Source organism: Squalius cephalus (genome assembly GCF_949319135.1).
Source record: "Squalius cephalus genome assembly, chromosome: 4".
NCBI lineage: Eukaryota > Metazoa > Chordata > Actinopteri > Cypriniformes > Leuciscidae > Squalius > Squalius cephalus.
This window is the reverse complement of record NC_137125.1, coordinates 47,496,516-47,517,299: the sequence shown is the minus strand read 5'-3', so window position 1 is coordinate 47,517,299 and position 20,784 is coordinate 47,496,516. Positions and strand designations below refer to the sequence as shown.

General features: G+C 37.4%; 1 protein-coding gene and 1 long non-coding RNA gene across 6 annotated transcripts in view; one reads left to right on the top strand and one right to left on the bottom strand.

Moving 5' to 3' along the window:
• LOC307156850 overlaps positions 1–20,784 on the bottom strand; it is a 45,447-nt gene that overhangs the window by 13,656 nt on the left and 11,007 nt on the right. The window lies entirely within an intron of this gene.
• On the top strand, positions 480–20,607 carry syt10 (synaptotagmin X; the record flags this gene model as incomplete). 3 transcript variants are annotated; one of them, XM_079869045.1, is made up of 8 exons in its annotated part: positions 480–786; positions 2,416–2,872; positions 6,185–6,746; positions 10,850–10,970; positions 12,842–13,013; positions 13,552–13,681; positions 15,841–15,953; positions 19,807–20,607. In XM_079869045.1, 7 exons carry the CDS (start codon positions 480–482, stop codon positions 15,910–15,912), a joined length of 1,821 nt encoding a protein of 606 aa, XP_079725171.1. In that variant the 3' UTR covers positions 15,913–15,953; positions 19,807–20,607. The 3 variants fall into 3 exon arrangements, with proteins under 3 accessions (XP_079725171.1, XP_079725172.1, XP_079725173.1); XM_079869046.1 differs by having other exon boundaries at positions 515–801; XM_079869047.1 differs by lacking the exon at positions 19,807–20,607 and having other exon boundaries at positions 525–801; positions 10,853–10,970; positions 15,841–15,991.

Sequence of the window (20,784 nt, the reverse complement as noted above, 5' to 3'; positions counted from 1 at the left end):
ATTAAAGGAAACAGTTGTCAAAAAACTATTCAGGAAAACTTATTTAAAGAGCTTTAAAAGCAGAATGTGTGCACAGATGTTAAGACAGTTACAGTTAATTATCTGACAACTATTTGATTGATAAACAGATATACAATTTTAAACTGCAAGACATCATAGAAATTACAATCTTCAAAGAGTATAATATATATATATATATATATATATAATATATATAAATTATATGTGTGCGTGTTGTAATTCTTGCAGCCATACAGCTTTACGGATTCATCTCAAGTTTGAAAGCCATGGACAATAACTGTTGACAATACAACATAGTGTAAGTAGTGTACAGCTCAGTCTCTTTGTCATTTTATGATAAAGCAAATCCATGTTCTACTGTATAAGAACTTTGTTTTTTCCTAAATAATGAGAAAGTATGATCCTCCCTCTCCAGACAACGCGTGTCTCCTATTGGGCAGTGTAGATGTGCCCCTACAATGTTCCACTGCGCCAAAGAATCTGGTGCGCCTTTGCGCGGAGGACATGGACTTGAACGCGTCACTCTTTCTCCATTCCCTTACGCATCAGCTGCACTCAGCAGCTCACATGGTGCCCCAATGAACCCTCGCCCTCACGCATCGTCCAACATACAATGGATTAACAGGAAAGACATGAATGTCCGCACAGAGGACGGCGTCAGCCTGTGCCAAAGGGCTCTCCAAATAGTGACGGAGCTGTGCCTCGCGGGGCACGTCGACCGGGAAAAATGCGCGGATATATTTCCTCTGGAGAGCAACATACCAGGTAAAGGAAGTTCAGGTAAATTTAACATAAACGACGCTCTATCATCCTCTCACAAACATATTTTCTCCAGGAACTTTGGTTAGCCAGTTAACGAGAAAACTTTTTCAAAGCACGAGTGCACGAATCCAGAGCACTGAAAGTTTGAACAGTTAGCTCGCAGTCACAGAAACATTCTTAACATTCATAACATTACCTGAAATCAGCTAGCATACAATCAGGAAACGGTTCTACTTGTAGCGTATCATGCGCAACAAGTTTGAAACTCTGTTCGTTAACTCGCTCGCGAGTTTTCCCGATAAAATCACAGTAAATGGATAACTGTACAACAAACTAAGACGTTAGAATAACGCACACATTTAATAGACAGAAACGTGCATACACATCTTGTTACAACGTTTGTAACTCAGGGTTTTTGCTCGTATTTGTTGTCAACAAATTAAAGAAGGGTTACGCTTTATTTTAAGGTGTCCTTTTTAAGTTGTAGGCTATGAGTAATAATAATGAGGGCTTACTACATGTACTTACTATGGTTAGGGTTATGGTTTGTTTTAGGGTTAGTCGCATGTAATTATGCATACTTTATAGTTATTAATACAATAACTACATGTAACGTGTAACAAGGACACTGTAAAATAAAGTGTTAACGAAAGTGGTCTCTAAAACTTAGCCTATCTGTAAACTGTGCAAATTAGAGCAAGTAACACTAATGCAAACTATGGACATTGTGTGCATGAATTCATTGTGGAAATCGGTTTAAATCTGTCAGTATGTTTTGTTTTACATATGTAACCCAGAGAAAATGAAACAAATACAGAAATACACATGTCATGGGCTAACAACTTTCAAAACATATCAGACAGTACAGGCTGTGCTATATTGTGTGATAATGGCCTTGAGCGCAGCAGAAGCCAGAAATTAATTACATGAAATGACCACATGCTGATGCAGATGATATGTTATCACTGTACAGTCATCTCAAGGGGGTGGTGGTCATGTATGATATTGATTCCATCCCTGTAGCTCATTTCTTATTGGTTAGTATCACCATTAGTAGTATGGTGTTAAAACTCACTCCATAATACAGCAAACAACTATAATTATGTGTTGCATTGCGCAGTGCATTAGGCAGCTGAAACTCTTGCACGTTGAACACGTGACAGTTCAACAGTGCCACTCATTAGGAGGCCTTTTTCAGCATCAACACTGTGACATAATTAATGGCTTTATGCAAAAAAGAAAAAAAAAGTTGAATCAGGTTTGTTGAGTGCCTGTGAACTTACTTTTTATGCTCTATTTTTCATTCTATATTAACTTTGGTTGCATGAAAAGGCGAGCAAAATGACTCTGAACTTAATTCACATTTCAGTCTTCTTTTTCTTATACCTTGCTCTCTCTTTCTTTTCTTTTTCTCTCTCCCTCTTTCTCCTGTTTGTCTGTCATGCATCATTTATTGCTGCTGGTGCTCTCTGTCTGCCCGTCTGGTGTTCATTTATCTCTTTACCTATCCTCGTCTCCTTTTTCCCCTCACCCTCTGTTCTTTATGATCTCCTCAACACACTCTATCTCTTTCCAATCTTCACATACTTGCCTCTTTTTCTTTGCTCTCTCTCTTCCTCTTGTTGCCTGTAGACATCTCTGTAAGTCTCCTAGCTGTGGTCGTAGGTTTCTGTGGGCTCGCCCTTTTGGTAGTCTCACTCTTTGTCTTTTGGAAGCTGTGCTGGCCCATTTGGAGAAGCAAGGCGCTCTCGTCCAATGCTGACCGCTGCCTGCCGGGGGTGCTGCCTGAGGCCCCCCCGGCCCAACCTCCACTGTCTCGTTCTGTTTCTCCTCATCCTGAGACCAAGGCAATTGCAATGGTTGGAAGACAGCCATCGCAAGTCCAGCAAGAGGATGAGGACGACAAAAGGAGGAAGGTACCAGAAGTGAAGGTCAATGGCCGCAGCTCGGTTAAGATCCTGGAGGCGGCCATGAAGATCAGCCAGACGTCACCAGACATCCCTGCTGAGGTGCAGCAGGCTCTGCGTGGATGTCTTACCAAACAGGCCAAAATCCAGAGGCAGACCACTGAACCTACCTCGTCCTCCAGGTGATGCACCAATTACATGATGAATTACATCTACTTTTGATGCTTGATTGCACGTTGAATGACACTACAGACGAGGGATGCTCATTTCATTACTACTACATATCTAGTTTAGAAAACAGAACATTTACTTGGTGCTTATGAAGGGCTGCCTTTACTGAATGTTAAACACATACTGAATGATTTGTTATCAGTGTGTGCCTTTAAATGCAGGAAATGACAGAGCAGCTGTTTTTTTTCTTTCTTTCCCATTTATGAAATATCCACATTTATGTTCTTCATGGCTGACTTCCAGCTAGAAATCAACCAGATCTAAGCCAAGGCACAGCTACAAAGTAGATTAAGCCCCACAAACATGTACAATATAGAGCATTTATATATTTATAAAAACAAAAGAAAAATACAGCGTATATACTATATTTCCCCCAAATTTTAACAATTAATATGCACATTTTCAAAAACAAAACAAAAATGTCCATATTTTAAACAATTAACATACATAAATACAATTTACCAATAACAATTAATAATAATATCCAGCATTTCAATTAATGCGAATTATTTAGGGCTTCTAATTCTAATTATTCTATATTTCTGGTGTTACTATTATCACAACTCACTTATTTTCACATATTTACCCCGCTGACAGGATTATGGCACATCTCCTGGTTGTTGCATACGCCCATTAATCACTGCAGCCCACCAATCAGAGCCCTAGTGTCACATTGCCATGGCAACAGCATTAAGTTATCTTAGCAATTAAACAATCAGCTCTTCTTCTCTTTGTTTCGCGTGGCACCGTGTTTAAAGTAAGCAGGGATGTAATTAGTGTTGCCACGCAATAGCACTGACATGCTGCGACTGTTTGTCCGACTGGGGAAAGGAGGAGCAGCTGTGCTCAATTCCTCGTAGAATCCATTATTGACAAGCTACAGAAATATCATTAAAAAACTTCAATGCAGTGTAACAAATGAGGTGTCTTCATGTTAATGAGTTGCACGGAAAGGCCGAATAAAGCTGCTTAAATGTCAATGTGAAAGACCGTTTAGGTGTACTTGTTGGCACATTTTCTGTTTTCTTTTTCTATTCTTCCATCATTCCTCTAATATAACTTTGGAAGTACATCACTTTGACTTGTCTATTTTCACTCTAAGAAGAAATATAGTAATTAATAAATAGGCTAATATGCCATGAGATGATGGCCTTGATCAAAAGTCTTTAAAATAGGCTCAAATGTGAAGCTAGTTTCTCTGAAATGGTCATTTCATGGTAGGTTGATCACTTAAGTGAGCTGAACTAGACTGAAGAGAGGATAGTTAAACTGTTGCTAACGAGTTAATGCACTACTAAGAGGTTTTTAAATCATTTAGCTTTCTGGGGAAGAAACTGAGGATGTATGAAATGCTATTAATATTATATAACTCTTTACTGTTTTACAGTGCCTCAAGTGAAGATTTCTTAGAAACGATTTGCAGCCACAACCCATTGGGTGCTGTAATAAAGTGCATTATTTTCCACATATCAAAGTGATATATCTATTTAAATGCCTTTAGTATTTAAGCTGGAATTCAGGTTTGTTTCTATAGTGCTATATCTCAAAAGCTTTTATTGAAGAATGCACAATTTAACTATGCATGAGCATGTGTTATGATACTCATGCCTGCAAAAATGAACTGCCTTCTGCTGTAACATGATAAAACACTATTGTTAGATAGCTTACATGAACTAAAACCAAGATCAATTGAGCTGAGAGGATAGTTTGTAGTTCAGTGTATTCTGCAACAGGTGACTGGCTAATAAGACTTGAACATTTCCACCTCCTCCTTTATCTTCTGTAATCTCTTATATGGGAGAGTAGAAATACAAACTGTGAATTCTGGCATTGACTCGCAGACTCATTCATTACGCTTGCCAAGATATTTCAGAACCACTGCCATCAAATACTGGATTTTGAAAGAAGTGCTCTTCAAAACGAAAGACAGCAGTTAATTACTCTGTCTCTCTTTAATTTATCACCACATTGTTCTGGGACGTTTGTGCAAATTGCAAGGCATAATGTGCAGGTGACAGACAGAGTTGGACAAAGTAGAAAGAGAGATAGACAGACTGACAGTGATGATAAAAGACCAAGTGAGAAAAATGGTGGAAAGATTCATTTGGAAAAACAAATATATTATGCATAGAATTTAGCAAATTTGAATATCACAAGTCAGTTAAATGATACAATCCATGACTTTTTTTTTAACACACTGTTATTGTCATATGTTTGTTGTCATCGTCCTAAAGGTGCTAGTTGCTAGGAAACACCAAGGATAAGTAGAGAACTATGATTTCCTCAGGAGTCAAGACGAGTGTTTAAAATAGGTTTTCTAGTAAAAAAAAAAACAAAAAAAAACCAGGCCTACCTATTGTGATATTCTATTGTGAAGTCTACAAAATAAAAGTTGCTAAAAATGGAATAAAAAAGTTTGAAGAGGAACACGACGGACCCTTCTTCCACATTTCCGGGGTTTTCAGAAGCGGAAGTCTTCACAGTCAACTTTATTTAGCGGTGAATGATCGAGAGACGACAGCAAAAATAGAGAGACCGATAACAGCGGTCAGAAGAGAGAATGATGAGAAATTTGCCATCACTCCCTCAGCCGTTGTAGTAAAAGCACCCTTGCAGCAGTTATTAGCAGTTATGTAGGCCTATATTCAATTTAATAACAATGAATATATGAAAAACTTTACTAGATTTGCAATGTTGATCACTGTGGAAACGCGTCCTCACAGTGTGTGAAAAGGGTCCATACTAAAGTTCTTGTTGTCCACTCCAGTGCTGAGGAGTAACTATAACTAAAAGAAGCATTGCTACTAACTTAACATTTTTCACTAGTGACATCCTCTCTTGCATACAGTATATAGTTCCCATTAATTTTAGTGAGTCACTTAATTTAGATGAATCTGTAAATGTAAAAAAACTGTAAAAAAAATAATCAAATTGATTCACTGATTCAAGTGCCTCAGTGATATTATTTTTTATTGTGTTTACTAATGTTTATCTGTTTAAATGTAATGCTATCACCCTCATTGATTGATTCATTCAAAATCCCTCATAAATACTGCTTTGATTAAGTTTTAAATGATATAATCTTTTTGATAGTAGCTTGTATTCTACTGTATTCTATTCTATTCATGTATTCTAAGTTTTTAAAAGAGCAGTTAGACTAGTATAGTTTTAGAGTAATTTCCCCAATACAAGGTGCAAGACCAAACTAATATTTTTTAACACATTTTTTCACAAGTAACTATAAAAGTTCTCCTTCTTCATAGGCACAATTCTTTCCGCCGACACCTGCCACGACAGATGAATGTGACCAGTGTGGACTTCACCATGGACACTCTACCCGTGCGTCAGTCTTCTACAGTCAGTATCGGCCGCATCAAACCTGAGCTGTACAAGCAGAAGTCTGTGGACTCTGAAGAAGGAAACAAGGAGCCGGTGGAGACGTGCGGAAAGCTGAGCTTTGCCCTCAGCTACGACTATGAGGAACAAGCTCTTATGGTTCGCATTCTAAAGGCCCTGGATCTGCCGGCCAAAGACTTCACAGGCACCTCTGACCCTTACGTGAAGATCTACCTGCTTCCAGACCGCAAAAAGAAGTTTCAGACGAGGGTCCACCGCAAGACGCTCAACCCCATGTTCGACGAGGCGTTCCGCTTCCCTGTGGAGTACAGTGAGCTGTGCAATCGCAAGTTGCACTTCAGCGTGTACGACTTTGACCGCTTCACAAGTCATGACATGATTGGTGAGGTGGTGGTTGACAACCTGTTTGAGCTGTCTGACCTTTCCCGTGAAGCTGTGGTTTGGAAGGACATCCTCGCAGCAACTACAGTAAGTTCAGTCCTTGTGCGTATAGAAAGCATAGTTCATACTTTCCTCAGATACCTCAATAAGACCAGATTCTGGCAGGGTTGTTCGCCATTCAGAGCTGAATTGAGAGTGCCTTTTAAATGAACTTTCTTTATAGTCAATTTCTGAATTTGAATTGAATTTGAGTTGAAGTTGCAAACAGGATGCAGAATTGAAATTCAAATGTGAATGCAAGGAAATAGAATTGAAATTCAAAGAAATTCATATAACGTTAAACTGTAAACTCTGAATGATGGCTTGACAAGAAGAAAGTCTTGTTTGAAAAGCCTTGGAGGTTTAAGAATGAACGATAGAATGATAGAACAATAGATAGAACGATAGATAGAATGATAGATAGAACGGTAGAACGATAGATAGAACGATAGAACAATAGATAGAACGATAGAACAAGGGACAGAACGATAGATAGAACGATAGAACAATAGATAGAATGATAGATAGAATAGATAGAGCGATAGATAGATAGAACGACAGAACAATAGATAAAATGATATAACGATAAATAGAACGAAAGAACAATAGATAGAATGATAGAACAATATAGATAGATAGATAGATAGATAGATAGATAGATAGATAGATAGATAGATAGACAGATAGATAGATAGATAGATGGCTATGGCTTAAGTATTAATAGTGCCAACAACTATCTATTATACCATCGAAAGTACAAGGACAGTTGTATTCACATATGTACTAACTGGTCATACACTTCAAACCAAACAGAAAAACTGACTGCATGAGTGTGAAGATCTCATTAACAGATAGATCGATCTGTTATGTAAAGCCAGGTGTGGGGGAGAGCTCATCTCCAAACTGACTCACCCTTTCAGGGCACCCACATACCCCTTCCAAAAATAGATCCAATTGCCAGTTTCCAGACCCACAGGAAGCATGATTATCAAGCCAGAGCCTTCAAACAACAGGTGTGGAATTGAGTTTGTCCTACCGTCCCACTGACTTCAGAATACGATTAAAAAAAAATGTTACCGGCACTGCATTTCAGGACTATGACAAAAGAACATTCGCAATTTCCGCCCTTTTTTTAGGTTTCTTAGTCAGATTGGCCCTCATGGTAATGACACCCACTCATTATGCCTCAGTTAATATATCAGAGCTTATGTAACTGCTTCAGTCATGATATTTATGGGGGATTTTTAAGGACAGCACTTCTTAAAGGGATAGTACACCAAAAAAATTCATTATTTACTCACTGTCATTCACTCCTGTATGACTTTCTTCTGCAGAACAAAGAAGATATTTAAAGAATGTTTCAATTGTATCATAGAATGAAAGTAATTTTTGTGTGAATATTGAGCAGTTTATCTTTACGTTTAGAATATACTTCAAGATATCTGATTGGAGGATAAAGAAAAAAGGTTTGTGTACTTAGTGAAAAAAATGTACCTTTGATTTCTCACAGGACCTGGAACATTAAACCCTAGTTTAAGTGGTAATCTGCACACTTGTTCAATAGCTAGACGATCTGTAGAGGTTAAAGGCATTGCCCGTCATACCCACGTCCGTACAGTGATTCAGCTGCATTAAGAATGACGTTCCACCGGCTTCCTGCTGCAAAAATAAAAGTGAATGGTGACAGCGTTTCATTTTGTTCACCACAGAGATTCTGTGGTGAGTCATTCCTGTTTGGGAAAAGCAATCTCTTCCTCCTACTTGTTTGACGCAATAGTCTCTTTCAGGCTCATTAATTTGATGATTGTGTTGTTTTCAGCATATTTATTCATTTTCCTGTTGTGTGGTTGACATATCTGCACCTGTCAAGTTACTTGTGTTTTGCTATAACATTTGGATCACTCTCATGCTATTTCTTACTATAGCTTTCCCTCATAGCTACAATATAAACGTATTGATGTGTAGTGTTGGAACAGCGGTGGAGAGTTTTCGACCTGTTGTTCTCAGTTATGAGAGTATCACAACTGCCCTTTAGGGACAAAAACCGACACTCAGAACCAGACCAGCTGCTCTTAGACCTCCGACTGTGTAAAGAAGCTAGTAACTCTCAATTCCTAAAATAGTCGGAGCCATAGATTGCAGGCTTGCTCCGTTACACTTCCGACTGCACACTGAAACCCTCTATTTTATCTTACTCTGACGTTTGGAGGTCTAATTTTGTTCTCTGTTTTTGGAGCACATTGCTGCGGTGGTAAGGCCATTCAGATCTGGAGGAGGGGAACTTGGACAGTCAAAACAAGAAGGGTATTATAGCCCCAAAAAGATTTGTGAATTGTTTCAGACATGAACGCCAATAGGAGACGTGACTCCTGAACTAGCCCGTGGCTCTCTGTACTCAGCATTTGTGGTGCGGATAACAAGAGACGCGGAAGAAGAGGACAGGATGTGACAGAGAGGTTTTTGGCATCAGACTACACAGAGGCGGTACCACATCAGGGTTAATCTCGTCAACGAAATTTCTGACAAAAATGTAAAACATAAAAACTGAATAAAGAAATGTGCAACATGACTATGAGAATTAAAATATACTGTTGGTGAAAATATGAGAAAAAACCCCACTGCACCACAAGATACTGTATTAATATCACACTAAAGAATGTTTTTGAAGAAAAGAAATCTAGGATTAATTATATTTTCCAAATGAATCAATGAAAAAAAAAATCAATAAATGTCAGGCATTGACTTGCTTGAGCTAAATCTGAACAGTAAATGTAAAGGTGTGAATGTTTTATTGTCTTTTTTTTCAGGATTCATCATCAAGTCCTGAAAAAAATTATAATCACGGTTTCCACTAAAATCTATTTTTCAAAACTAATAAGAAATTATTCTTGAGCACTAAATCAGCATATTAGAATGATCTCTGAAGAATCATGTGGCACTGAAGACTGGAGAAATTCAGCTTTGCATCACAGGAATACATTTTATTTTAAAATATACTAAAATAGAAAACAGTTATTTAAAATTGCAATATTTCACACTATTACAATATTTATACTGTAGTTTGATCAAATGAATGCAACCTCTGATGAGCACAAGACACTTCAAAAACAATACTTTGAACAGCAGTGTAATTGTAGAGTAAAATTGAGTAAAATTAATACATTTGATGAAATACGAATTAAATTTAATTAATGGATATTTTATTCCTTCAGAACACAAACACTATGTTTAAAAAAAGAAACTGTGTAAAAATAATACTGTATGTAATTAATGGTATTGAGAAAAGGCACGTGATTTGGAGGGTACATGTGGTACACCTGAAATTTAAACACAGTAACTACAGTATGGCAGTGATTAAGTATGTACGTTTCTATCTATTACGCAATCTGCTTTTAATCTTTACTTGGACAGATTAATCACTATCTTTAGTTGCCTTTGAAATAATAATGGCCGTCTTGTTCCAGTAGTGAGAGGCTGTAAATACCAAAATACACACTGGCCTTTTAGAATAATCTTTACCGCCTCTGCAAAGCTAATAAAGGTCAGGGAAGCTAGATTTGTCTCATTCAAAACTGAGAAAAAGAACCAGCCACCCAAAACATACGTCCCACAGTAACACTTCCACACAAACACAGCCGTTATGAAAGTCTTCTTGGAAACAGCTCAATTTCTCAGAAGAGCCATATTTCTGTACATAACTTTGTTTCTGAGTCACTGTTTTTTTTTTCCGCTAAAGTTTTTAAAGGAGATATATAATCCACTCTCTAGATCTAATAAAGAGTAGATCAGGTTTAGACCTGATGGGCAAACATTAGTCCGATATTTCACATGCTACGAGTTGTTGTCGGCGAGGCAAACAGAAGTCTGTTTGGTCAGTAAATAAGGGTTTTGTTTGAAGTCGTATAAGGGTTCTCTGAAGAGACTCTCAAGAGGAAAATCATATTACAATATTTGCTAAAAGGATGATACCTGCAGATCTTTTAATCAATATTTTGTAAAGTTATGTGCAGACATTGCTTCAGGCATCTCTTGGCATCATACAGTCAAATTTTCTATTTGTTTTTATATCTAACTTTCCTTCCTTCCTATCTTCCTTCTGTCCTTCCTTCCTTCCTTCCTTCCTTCCTTCCTTCCTTCCTTCCTTCCTTCAGGAGAGTGTGGATCTGGGTGAAATTATGTACTCCCTTTGCTATCTTCCCACGGCTGGACGCATGACCCTCACCGTTATCAAATGTCGCAATCTAAAAGCAATGGACATAACCGGCTACTCTGGTCAGTGTTAACCCTCATAATCTTGTCGAGGACGACTTTACCATCTTAATGTTTGGGGACTTGGAGCAGGGGTGTTCAATCCGACTCCAATAGAGGGCCAATGTCCTGCAGTTTCGCTCCAACCTACCCCAAAACACACAATAAAACTGAGATTTGGTGCTTGTTAAACTTATTTAAATGTGATTAAAATGAGTTAAAGCAACACAATTGTTAAACGTGTATTTTCTTAGTTTTATGGGGTCCAATCTACTTAAATATGTAAAACTGAAGTTTCCTTAATTTTCTTAAAGGTGCAGTATGTAACATTGACAGCTCATGGTTAAAATGGATACTGCAGTCCAAATTAAAAATATTAGAGAGTTGTTTGCCCCGCCCCCTCCTCCTCAAACTCAAAGCTCACGCAGGTTGCCAGATTGAGGATATGCAACAGGAATGAGTGCAATTGACAATGGAAGGTGACAAGTATGACAATCTAAGTTGATAAGTTGATTTATCAGCGTTTTAATTTGCCTCTGGTCATAGAGCTTTTTAGATGGATGCCGAGGCTTTTTAGGTCGGGTAGAATCTGCAATCTATGACCCAGTTCGTTTGTTGGCTTCCATGGCTGCAATAAGCTGTGTTTTCCGCCAACTGGCAACATGGGGTGTCCAACTATTATTGGGTAAATTGGCAGTGGGTGAGATCTCACGGACCAAAACAAAAACAGACATTCCGACACGGAAAGCACATTCGAAGTAGAATAACTGGCTGTAGAATTGTTTTTCGGAGAAAAAAGAATATGCACTTAGCATGTTTGCTAAAGAACTGCAAACATATTATGATATTTTTATGCTTTTCTTCAGTCTAAAACTTACATACGGCACCTTTACATGAATTAAGTTTCTAATGTATGTTGCTCATCTCAATGTAACAAGTAACTTCCTAATTGTTCAATGCAAACATTGGTTATGCTAGTTATTTTAAGCTATTTTAAATGTGCAGTAATTATCAAGGGTCAAGTAACTATCAAGTAATATCCCTTTTTATCAGTAATTAGTTGCATAATGTAAATTTATTGATAGGCTTTACCATATTCCTTTTAGTGTGTCACTTTTATTTAGTAGATTCTAGGTTTATTTTTACTGTGCACTTGACTGCAAGTTTTTATTATGGGGCAAAAGTGTATTTAATTAGGATTGAAGGATATAGTGGCCCTCCAGGAGCAGGATTGGACACCCCTGACTTAAATGATGATGAAAATAATAACTGTAATGTTTTAACCACTTTCCTCCTCATGTTATATAGACAAATAATGTTGAAACTTTAACATTGTATCGCAAGGTAGAAAAATGTCAGTGGTATCCAATATATTAGTATTTTAAATACTAAAATATATTGTAGAAAAATACAATAAAATAAATCAAATTAGACTATTGGCAAGAATTTCCTTCTACAGTGTGTACATAAATCAGAAAATCTCATGTGAAAATTAATTGCATTTTGTTTTATGCCTAGGGTCTCTGCAACCCCCAAAAAATGTAACATTTGTCATAGAGGACATATGATGCATGTTATTAAGTTAACATTTTGTACATAATCAGTTTGCATAAGAGGAGGCATCAACCTGACACATCAATGCAAATATGTTATTTTGAGATATTAAAACGCCTGTGGGGTCTGTCAGATCGCAAGCAGAACATGAGGGTTAAGACAGCTAAAAAGAAAATACATGTAAATGTAATTCTTCTATGCATAAAATATTACCACGGTCTAAAAAAAAATTTGGTTGTGGAATATGATATGATGGAATTTTTTTCATAAAGCTTTATTTTTTGTGTGTTTTGAATCTGAAAAGCTCCAAACTTATTCACTTTGCTTTCCCCCCCCCACAGATCCATATGTTAAAGTCTCCCTCATATGTGACGGTCGGAGACTGAAGAAGCGGAAGACAACCACCAAGAAGAACACACTCAACCCCGTCTATAATGAGGCCATCATTTTCGACATCCCACCTGAGAACGTGGAGCAGGTCAGCCTGTCAATCACGGTGATGGATTACGACAGGTCAGTCCCTGCCTTTTAAGATAATATCAAAACAATTACCATTAAAATTCAAAACCTCCATCCATTCATCTTCCAAACCGCTTGTCCTATGTAGGGTCACGGCGATACTAGAGCCTATACCAGTGTAAACTCACAACATGCTGAAGATAAATTATTCTGACATGAAAGATAACATGCTTGGCAAGTTGTTAATCAAATATTTGCAGCAAACATGTTAATCGAGAACATTCAGTGACAGTCTGATTTTGTAAAACTCTGCTGTGGACCAGACAGACAGCATCTATGCTGTAATTGAAGACAAATAATGCCATTAAAACATTGTTGAGCCATGAAGAGGTGAAATATATGCTGGTGAATGTGGGAGCATTTATGATCAATCCTGTTGATCAAGTATGATCGCTAATAGTTCCACTTTTTTTGTTTTGTTTATCCATTATTTTGCATATGGATCTAAAATGTACCTCCTTTTCAGGCTAGCAAGCCACTCACCAATGAAAACTTTTCTAAAACAAAATCTTGCGATCTGTTTCTCTTTCAGAGTTGGACACAATGAAGTGATAGGGGTGTGCAGGACAGGGCCGGATGCGGAGGGTCTTGGAAGGGACCACTGGAACGAAATGCTAGCTTATCCACGCAAGCCCATCACCCACTGGCATGCACTTTGTGAGGTGAGAGGCTAGAAATCCGAGGAGAAAGCAGGGCGCATATTAGGGATGCACCGATACCGATACTGAGCTCATGTACTCGTACTCGTAAAAATGCTCCGATACCAACAACCGATACCAGGCAGCGTTTGTACACTTGTGTCCAGACAAAGAAACACTGACAAAAGAGAGTATAAAGGGGATAAAAAAAGAAGGCTGTGTCTATGAAGTAATGTATCTTATAAGTGGAATATTAAATTAAATATAGGAACACCTATAGCTGTGGTGCGCAAGCTGATAAGAGAAAAATGTGCAATGGACAGACGCACAAGCTGGTCAAGCGTCAGTGGAAAGTTTGTAGTTCAGTTGGATGTCAATGGCAAAGAAAGTAAAACGAGGCATGTAGCTTTTATTAACGTTATTAGCATTAAAGCTACACTGTGTGGGATTTTCTCCCATCGAGCGGTGAAATTGTTTATGACTACCAACTGAATATTACTTTCTAGCCCCTCCCATTTCGAGAGCGTTTTAACTCCTACGGTGGCCGTATTATTTAAAATCTGCCGGCAGACGCGAGTAATCTCCCCCTCGCATTCGACACGGTGCCACTGGGTGTAAAAACGCGAAAAGCGAAGCTTGAATTTCCAGGTATGGCCCTCTTTGGCACATGTATTTTCAAGATGGGGACGCAACATGGCTGCCGCCATTCAAGCGGCTCGCTCGTATGTATTCTAAATGGCAGATTCTATGCTTACGAGGATACTTGATTAGTTGGTAGAAGTAATTACACATTAATGAGCACATATCATTTTGAAATAGTGTTTTTTGCTAAGAATCAACTTAAAAAATTACACAGTGTAGCTTTAACTGATGAGAGAGAGAGCGCACTTAAGCGCACTTCTGTTGAATGCTCTTGATTGCTGATCGTTCACTCAGTACGTGTTATTTGGATTAAAACTAAATTGTATATGTAAGTAAAACATGAACCGTTACCTGATTTATGTACAACGAGTGGTCCCCTTATTACTTAAAGGATGTTTGCAGGCCAAAAAGTGTCACATACAAGAAGTTCCAACACAAACATCAAAAGCGCGTGCCCCGAAAACCAACGTGTCAGACAGTGCGCGAATACTGAATTGAATTGTCCTTTCCGTCTAGCGCTAGAACGGACGAATTCACACAAAATTATGTAAAAACGTCTGTCTTGGCAAGTATCCTAGTAAACAAAGTATTATATCTCAAGTGAACGTAGACAGTATATTCAAATGGGGTATGTGCGTTCGTTCGGTCTTAAAGGGGCAGCAGTTTAATAAACCTGCTGCTGTGTTTTAATGTTCAAACACTGTTTAATGTTCAATCAAACAAAGGACAAACAAATTACTCACTGCTATTGACTAAATAAAAAGATCCATATATATTTAATTTATACAGTAATGCATATGCAGTGTTTTTTCACATTTGATTGATTAGCCTACTGTAGTTTTTGTTGTAGTATCCAAATTGGAATAAATAATTGATATTTCACTTGAGTCTAAACATTTGTACCACTGACCCAATCCTCAGCATTGAGCCCTTCTGGAGCAGCTCTAAATATGTGCTGTACTGTTAAATGAAAGATAAAATATGACAGAGCAATATGAACAGTGAAAGTAACAGAAGCTCATACAAAGCATTTTAGCAGGCTTTATTAAGCATGAAAATAACTTAGCCAAATAAGTTAACTTTGATGTGAACTATGATTTGAACTATGTGAACTATGATTTATATTATTTTGTTTTCTCTAACAATAAATTTAAAATACAGGTATCGGTTACGGTATCGACGAGTACCAAAAATGACAGTATCGGTATCGGACTCGTTCTGGAAAAAGTGGTATCGGTGCATCCCTAGCGCAAATGCCACTTGCCCATAAGGAAAGTGATGCAATATTATGCTGTTTTTATGCCATGCAAAATGTAAATATTTGGACTTGCAAGTTTTATTAAATGTTAATGATAAGATAACAACTCCATGTAACAGACCAAAACGCATCTTAATACCAGGTGTAAACAGGGCCAATGTTATGTAGATTGAGCCCTGATGTGGTGCTTTGGGCTCATTCGGATCCATATGCCAAGTGCATTCAAGTCTAATATGTCCTAAACAACTCTTCTGTAATATTTTGGTATCATCTGTCCCTGCAGTGGCCAGGAAGAGCATCCAGTTTTGAGAGTCAACGATCATGTCCATCCCCAAAACCCACACTGACCCCATAATATCCTGGAATCCACACAATCCTAACTGCAAAACACATTTGGTTTGTATAATTAATACGGTATATTTTTCTCTAGTTATAGCCTGTAATGTTGCATTTTAATTTGAAAAAAGGACTAAACAGTACTGGTATTCCTGCTACAGACACAATCATGTATCCAAATCTCACGATTTCTCTGACATTTTGCTTTTACTGGTGCTGAGTTTATGAGCTCCTAAAACAATAGTTTTCAGGTCATTTTGAAGCTGACAGAGAAATAATGTGAAGCTTCTTGCTGTTTGACAGTATAATGATGCTATGACATGTTACAGACACATGAAATGACAGTGCTTATCATTTCATATTCTTGAACGTTTCAGTTACATAATCTCCTGTCTGGTGAAAATATTTGACAAATTTGATGCAGGGTTAGGGGAGTGAAAAGAAGAGGTGTTTGAATATGAAATCAAGACCATTTTGGTATGGAGAAACAATCACGTGAAATCATTTGCTTGTTAATTGATGCTTCTAAAGAATCTTTATTTGAATTTGTGGTATACTGATTTAAAGACATTAAAATTGAATCAAACTTAATTAAATGATATATTAATACATATTTAATGATATGCTCATTGAACTTGAATGTCTCAAATATGTTAAATAAATGGAAAAGAATCAATTACTCAGCTGTAATACTGTATATGTACACAGGATAAGAAGGTATTGACATATAATAAAAGAGATAGGCCTACTGTACATAAAGGCACTGAAATCTAGCAGGCAAATATTTTGGAAGGTCACTAAAAGTTAACTAAAATTTTTCTTTTTTTTCCCTTATTTTTCTAAATGATAATTTAGAAACTAAATTAAAAACTAAATTATGTTCAAAAGGGGCTTACACAGTAGCCAAAGATGTAGCGTGTTTTGTTGTTGTTTAGAAGGATGTTTATCTCAAGTCAAAGTAGCACAAACATCATAATAAAATTGATGATTATGCCCAATATTATCAACATGCAAGATAATATTCATATCAATTCACATTAAAGGAGAACTCCGGTCAATTTTAACATTGAGCTCATTTTTTTGTACATTTGGAGTGCTGTCAATACAGAGAACAACGACAAAAATCGGTGTTGCCTACACCGTGTTATCCTCTTTTTAAAATTTGCACCCTGTTGACTTCAATGGGGCAAGTTTTAAACCTGCTTTTAGCCTCTTAACATCCTTGATGTGTCATTACAAGTGCACAGGTCATGTGAGTGATTCCTTCGGAGTGAACGCGGGTCAATCTGACTGCAGTAGATGTGAAAGATATTAATAAAAGTGATGTTAATTCAGCCAGCACACATACCTGTATTTACATCCTGTTTTCGGTCAAAGTCCATAGTAATCGATTGTCGAGTTCACGCGCATGATCATAGGTACTAAACCAATGCGCGTGAACTCGACAATCGATTACTATGGACTTCGACCGAAAACAGGATGTAAATACAGGTATGAGCGCTGGCTGAATTAACATCACTTTTATTAATATCTTTCACATCTACTGCAGTCAGATTCACTCACGTTCACTCTAAAAGGAATCACTCACATGACCTGTGCACTTGTAATGACACATCAAGGATGTTAAGAGGCTAAAAGCAGGTTTAAAACTTGCCCCATTGAAGTCAACAGGGTGCAAATTTTAAAAAGAGGATAACACGGTGTAGGCAACACCGATTTTTGTCGTTGTTCTCTGTATTGACAGCACTCCAAATGTACAAAAAAATGAGCTCAATGTTAAAATTGACCGGAGTTCTCCTTTAAGATTTGTTTAAATATATGAAACACTTGCCAAACATCAAATTCTCAAATCTAAAATTAATCAATCATCCCTCTTCCACTCCTGTTCTCCCGTCCTAGAGTTATTGATGTATTATTGGACTGTCGGAGCTTACAGGCAAAAATATTACAATGATTACAATTACATTACAATGATTTCTGAAACTACTACTAGCGAGAAACATAATTGTGCCTGAAAAACTAGACAACGTAAATTAAAATGTGATGGTGTCTGGCACTGCTCACTGTAAGTAAGTTGTGTGTAATTCTTTTAAGGTGCTATAAATAATCAAATCAAGCTAATATACTACAAACCCGATTCCAAAAAAGTTGGGACACTGTACAAATTGTGAGTAAAAAAGGAATGGAATAATTTACAAATCTCATAAACTTATATTTTATTCACAATAGAATATAGATAACATATCAAATGTTGAAAGTGAGACATTTTGAAATGTCATGCCAAATATTGGCTCATTTTGGATTTCATGAGAGCTACACATTCCAAAAAAGTTGGGACAGGTAGCAATAAGAGGCCGGAAGAGTTAAATGTACATATAAGGAACAGCTGGATGACCAATTTGCAACTTATTAGGTCAATTGGCAACATGATTGGGTATAAAAAGAGCCTCTCAGAGTGGCAGTGTCTCTCAGAAGTCAAAATGGGCAGAGGATCACCAATTCCCCCAATGCTGCGGCGAAAAATAGTGGAGCAATATCAGAAAGGAGTTTCTCAGAGAAAAATTGCAAAGAGTTTGAAGTTATCATCATCACAGTGCATAATATCATCCAAAGATTCAGAGAATCTGGAACAATCTCGGTGCGTAAGGGTCAAGGCTGGAAAACCATACTGGATGCCCGTGATCTTCGGGCCTTTAGACGGCACTGCATCACATCATGGGCTCAGGAATACTTCCAGAAAACATTGTCGGTGAACACAATCCACCGTGCCATTCGCCGTTGCCGGCTAAAACTCTATAGGTCAAAAAAGAAGCCATATCTAAACAGGATCCAGAAGCGCAGGCGTTTTCTCTGGGCCAAGGCTCATTTAAAATGGACTGTGGCAAAGTGGAAAACTGTTCTGTGGTCAGACGAATCAAAATTTGAAGTTCTTTTTGGAAAACTGGGACGCCATGTCACCCGGACTAAAGAGGACAAGGACAACCCAAGTTGTTATCAGCGCTCAGTTCAGAAGCCTGCATCTCTGATGGCATGGGGTTGCATGAGTGCGTGTGGCATGGGCAGCTTACACATTTGGAAAGGCACCATCAATGCTGAAAGGTATATCCAAGTTCTAGAACAGCATATGCTCCCATCCAGACGTCGTCTCTTTCAGGGAAGACCTTGCATTTTCCAACATGACAATGCCAGACCATATACTGCATCAATTACAATATCATGGCTGCGTAGAAGAAGGATCCGGGTACTGAAATGGCCAGCCTGCAGTCCAGATCTTTCACCCATAGAAAACATTTGGTGCATCATAAAGAGGAAGATGCAACAAAGAAGACCTAAGACAGTTGAGCAACTAGAAGCCTGTATTAGACAAGAATGGGACAACATTCCTATTCCTAAACTTGAGCAACTTGTCTCCTCAGTCCCCAGACGTTTGCAGACTGTTTGCAAAAGAAGAGGGGATGCCACACAGTGGTAAACATGGCCTTGTCCCAACTTTTTTGAGATGTGTTGATGCCATGAAATTTAAAATCAACTTATTTTTCCCTTAAAATGATACATTTTCTCAGTTTAAACATTTGATATGTCATCTATGTTGTATTCTGAATAAAATATTGAAATCTGAAACTTCCACATCATTGCATTCTGTTTTTATTCACAATTTGTACAGTGTCCCAACTTTTTTGGAATCGGGTTTGTACATTATATGCAGATCCATCTTTAGATGACGGTCAAAAGGAAATCAAAGTTGACGGATCATTAATGAAAATGTATTTTTTGAAGATGTTTAGCATTCTTCATAGGGGGTCATGGATAAATTGGTTCAGGGGAAAGAACTTTATTTTTAACCAAATTAATAACATCTAAAGCAATTAAAGCCACTGAAACTTCTTTCTTTCTCTCAACTGTGAAATAACAGGTGAAGCACTGCCAACTACACAAACTACAGGCTCAACTGATACAATATTCACATGTTGTGGTCATTTAAAAAGAAATGGACAATAGAATTTTGCCTGTTGATTAATAGGTGTTGTAGTCGAGTTTTCTTATGTCAGAGAATTAGTATTCATTGAGTGAAATCATCCAGCATCTATTCAGTCAGTATGCAAATAATATGGTATACCATGGTAATTGCACTCCTAACTTTTTAAAGCTGGTATTCTGAGTGTTTTCGGGTGTGTCCATTAAGTAATAATGCAATCATGGCAATTACACAAACGGCTGTGTACTGTTAACTTTGATTTGCACATGAAGACAGTGCTTCTGCCCCAGAGCTCGGTCAGAGTGATAGAACAAAGATTAAGTATTCTTGTAGCATGCTGATACCAGTACATTAAATATGGTTTAGAAATGTAGACTCCTATTATTTCTGAGAGGTGGTATTTTTATTTAATTTAACTTGCCAGTGCTGGCATGTGTGTATATACTTGAATTCTTCGAATTGTTATCTTGTTGAAGTGCATTTCTATGGATCGTTTGGTGGTTGGTTTGTACTATGGGTTCGTGATCTTGAATAACTTTATACACAATTTGCATATATTGTGTAATGGCTTCTAAAAATTGTACAACTGTTTTGATTAGCACTCAACTTCCTGAGATGATTTCTTGTGGAGCTATTGATGAACTGCTTCTCAGTGATTTTTTGTCATATTTGCACCAGACAACTAAAACGATCGCTATGTATGTTGTTATGATGTGTACAGTTTGTGATAACTTTTGTAAAAAAAAAAAAAAAAAAAGAAAAGAAAAAAGAAAAGAAAAAAATGCAGTAAATATTTGAAATATAATTTTACTGGATGTTTCAAATGTATTTTAATTAAATAAATTCTGAATTGTTAAAGTGTATTTTACAATGTGTTGTATATTGAAGCTGCTTTATTTGTAGCTTAGAGTGTAA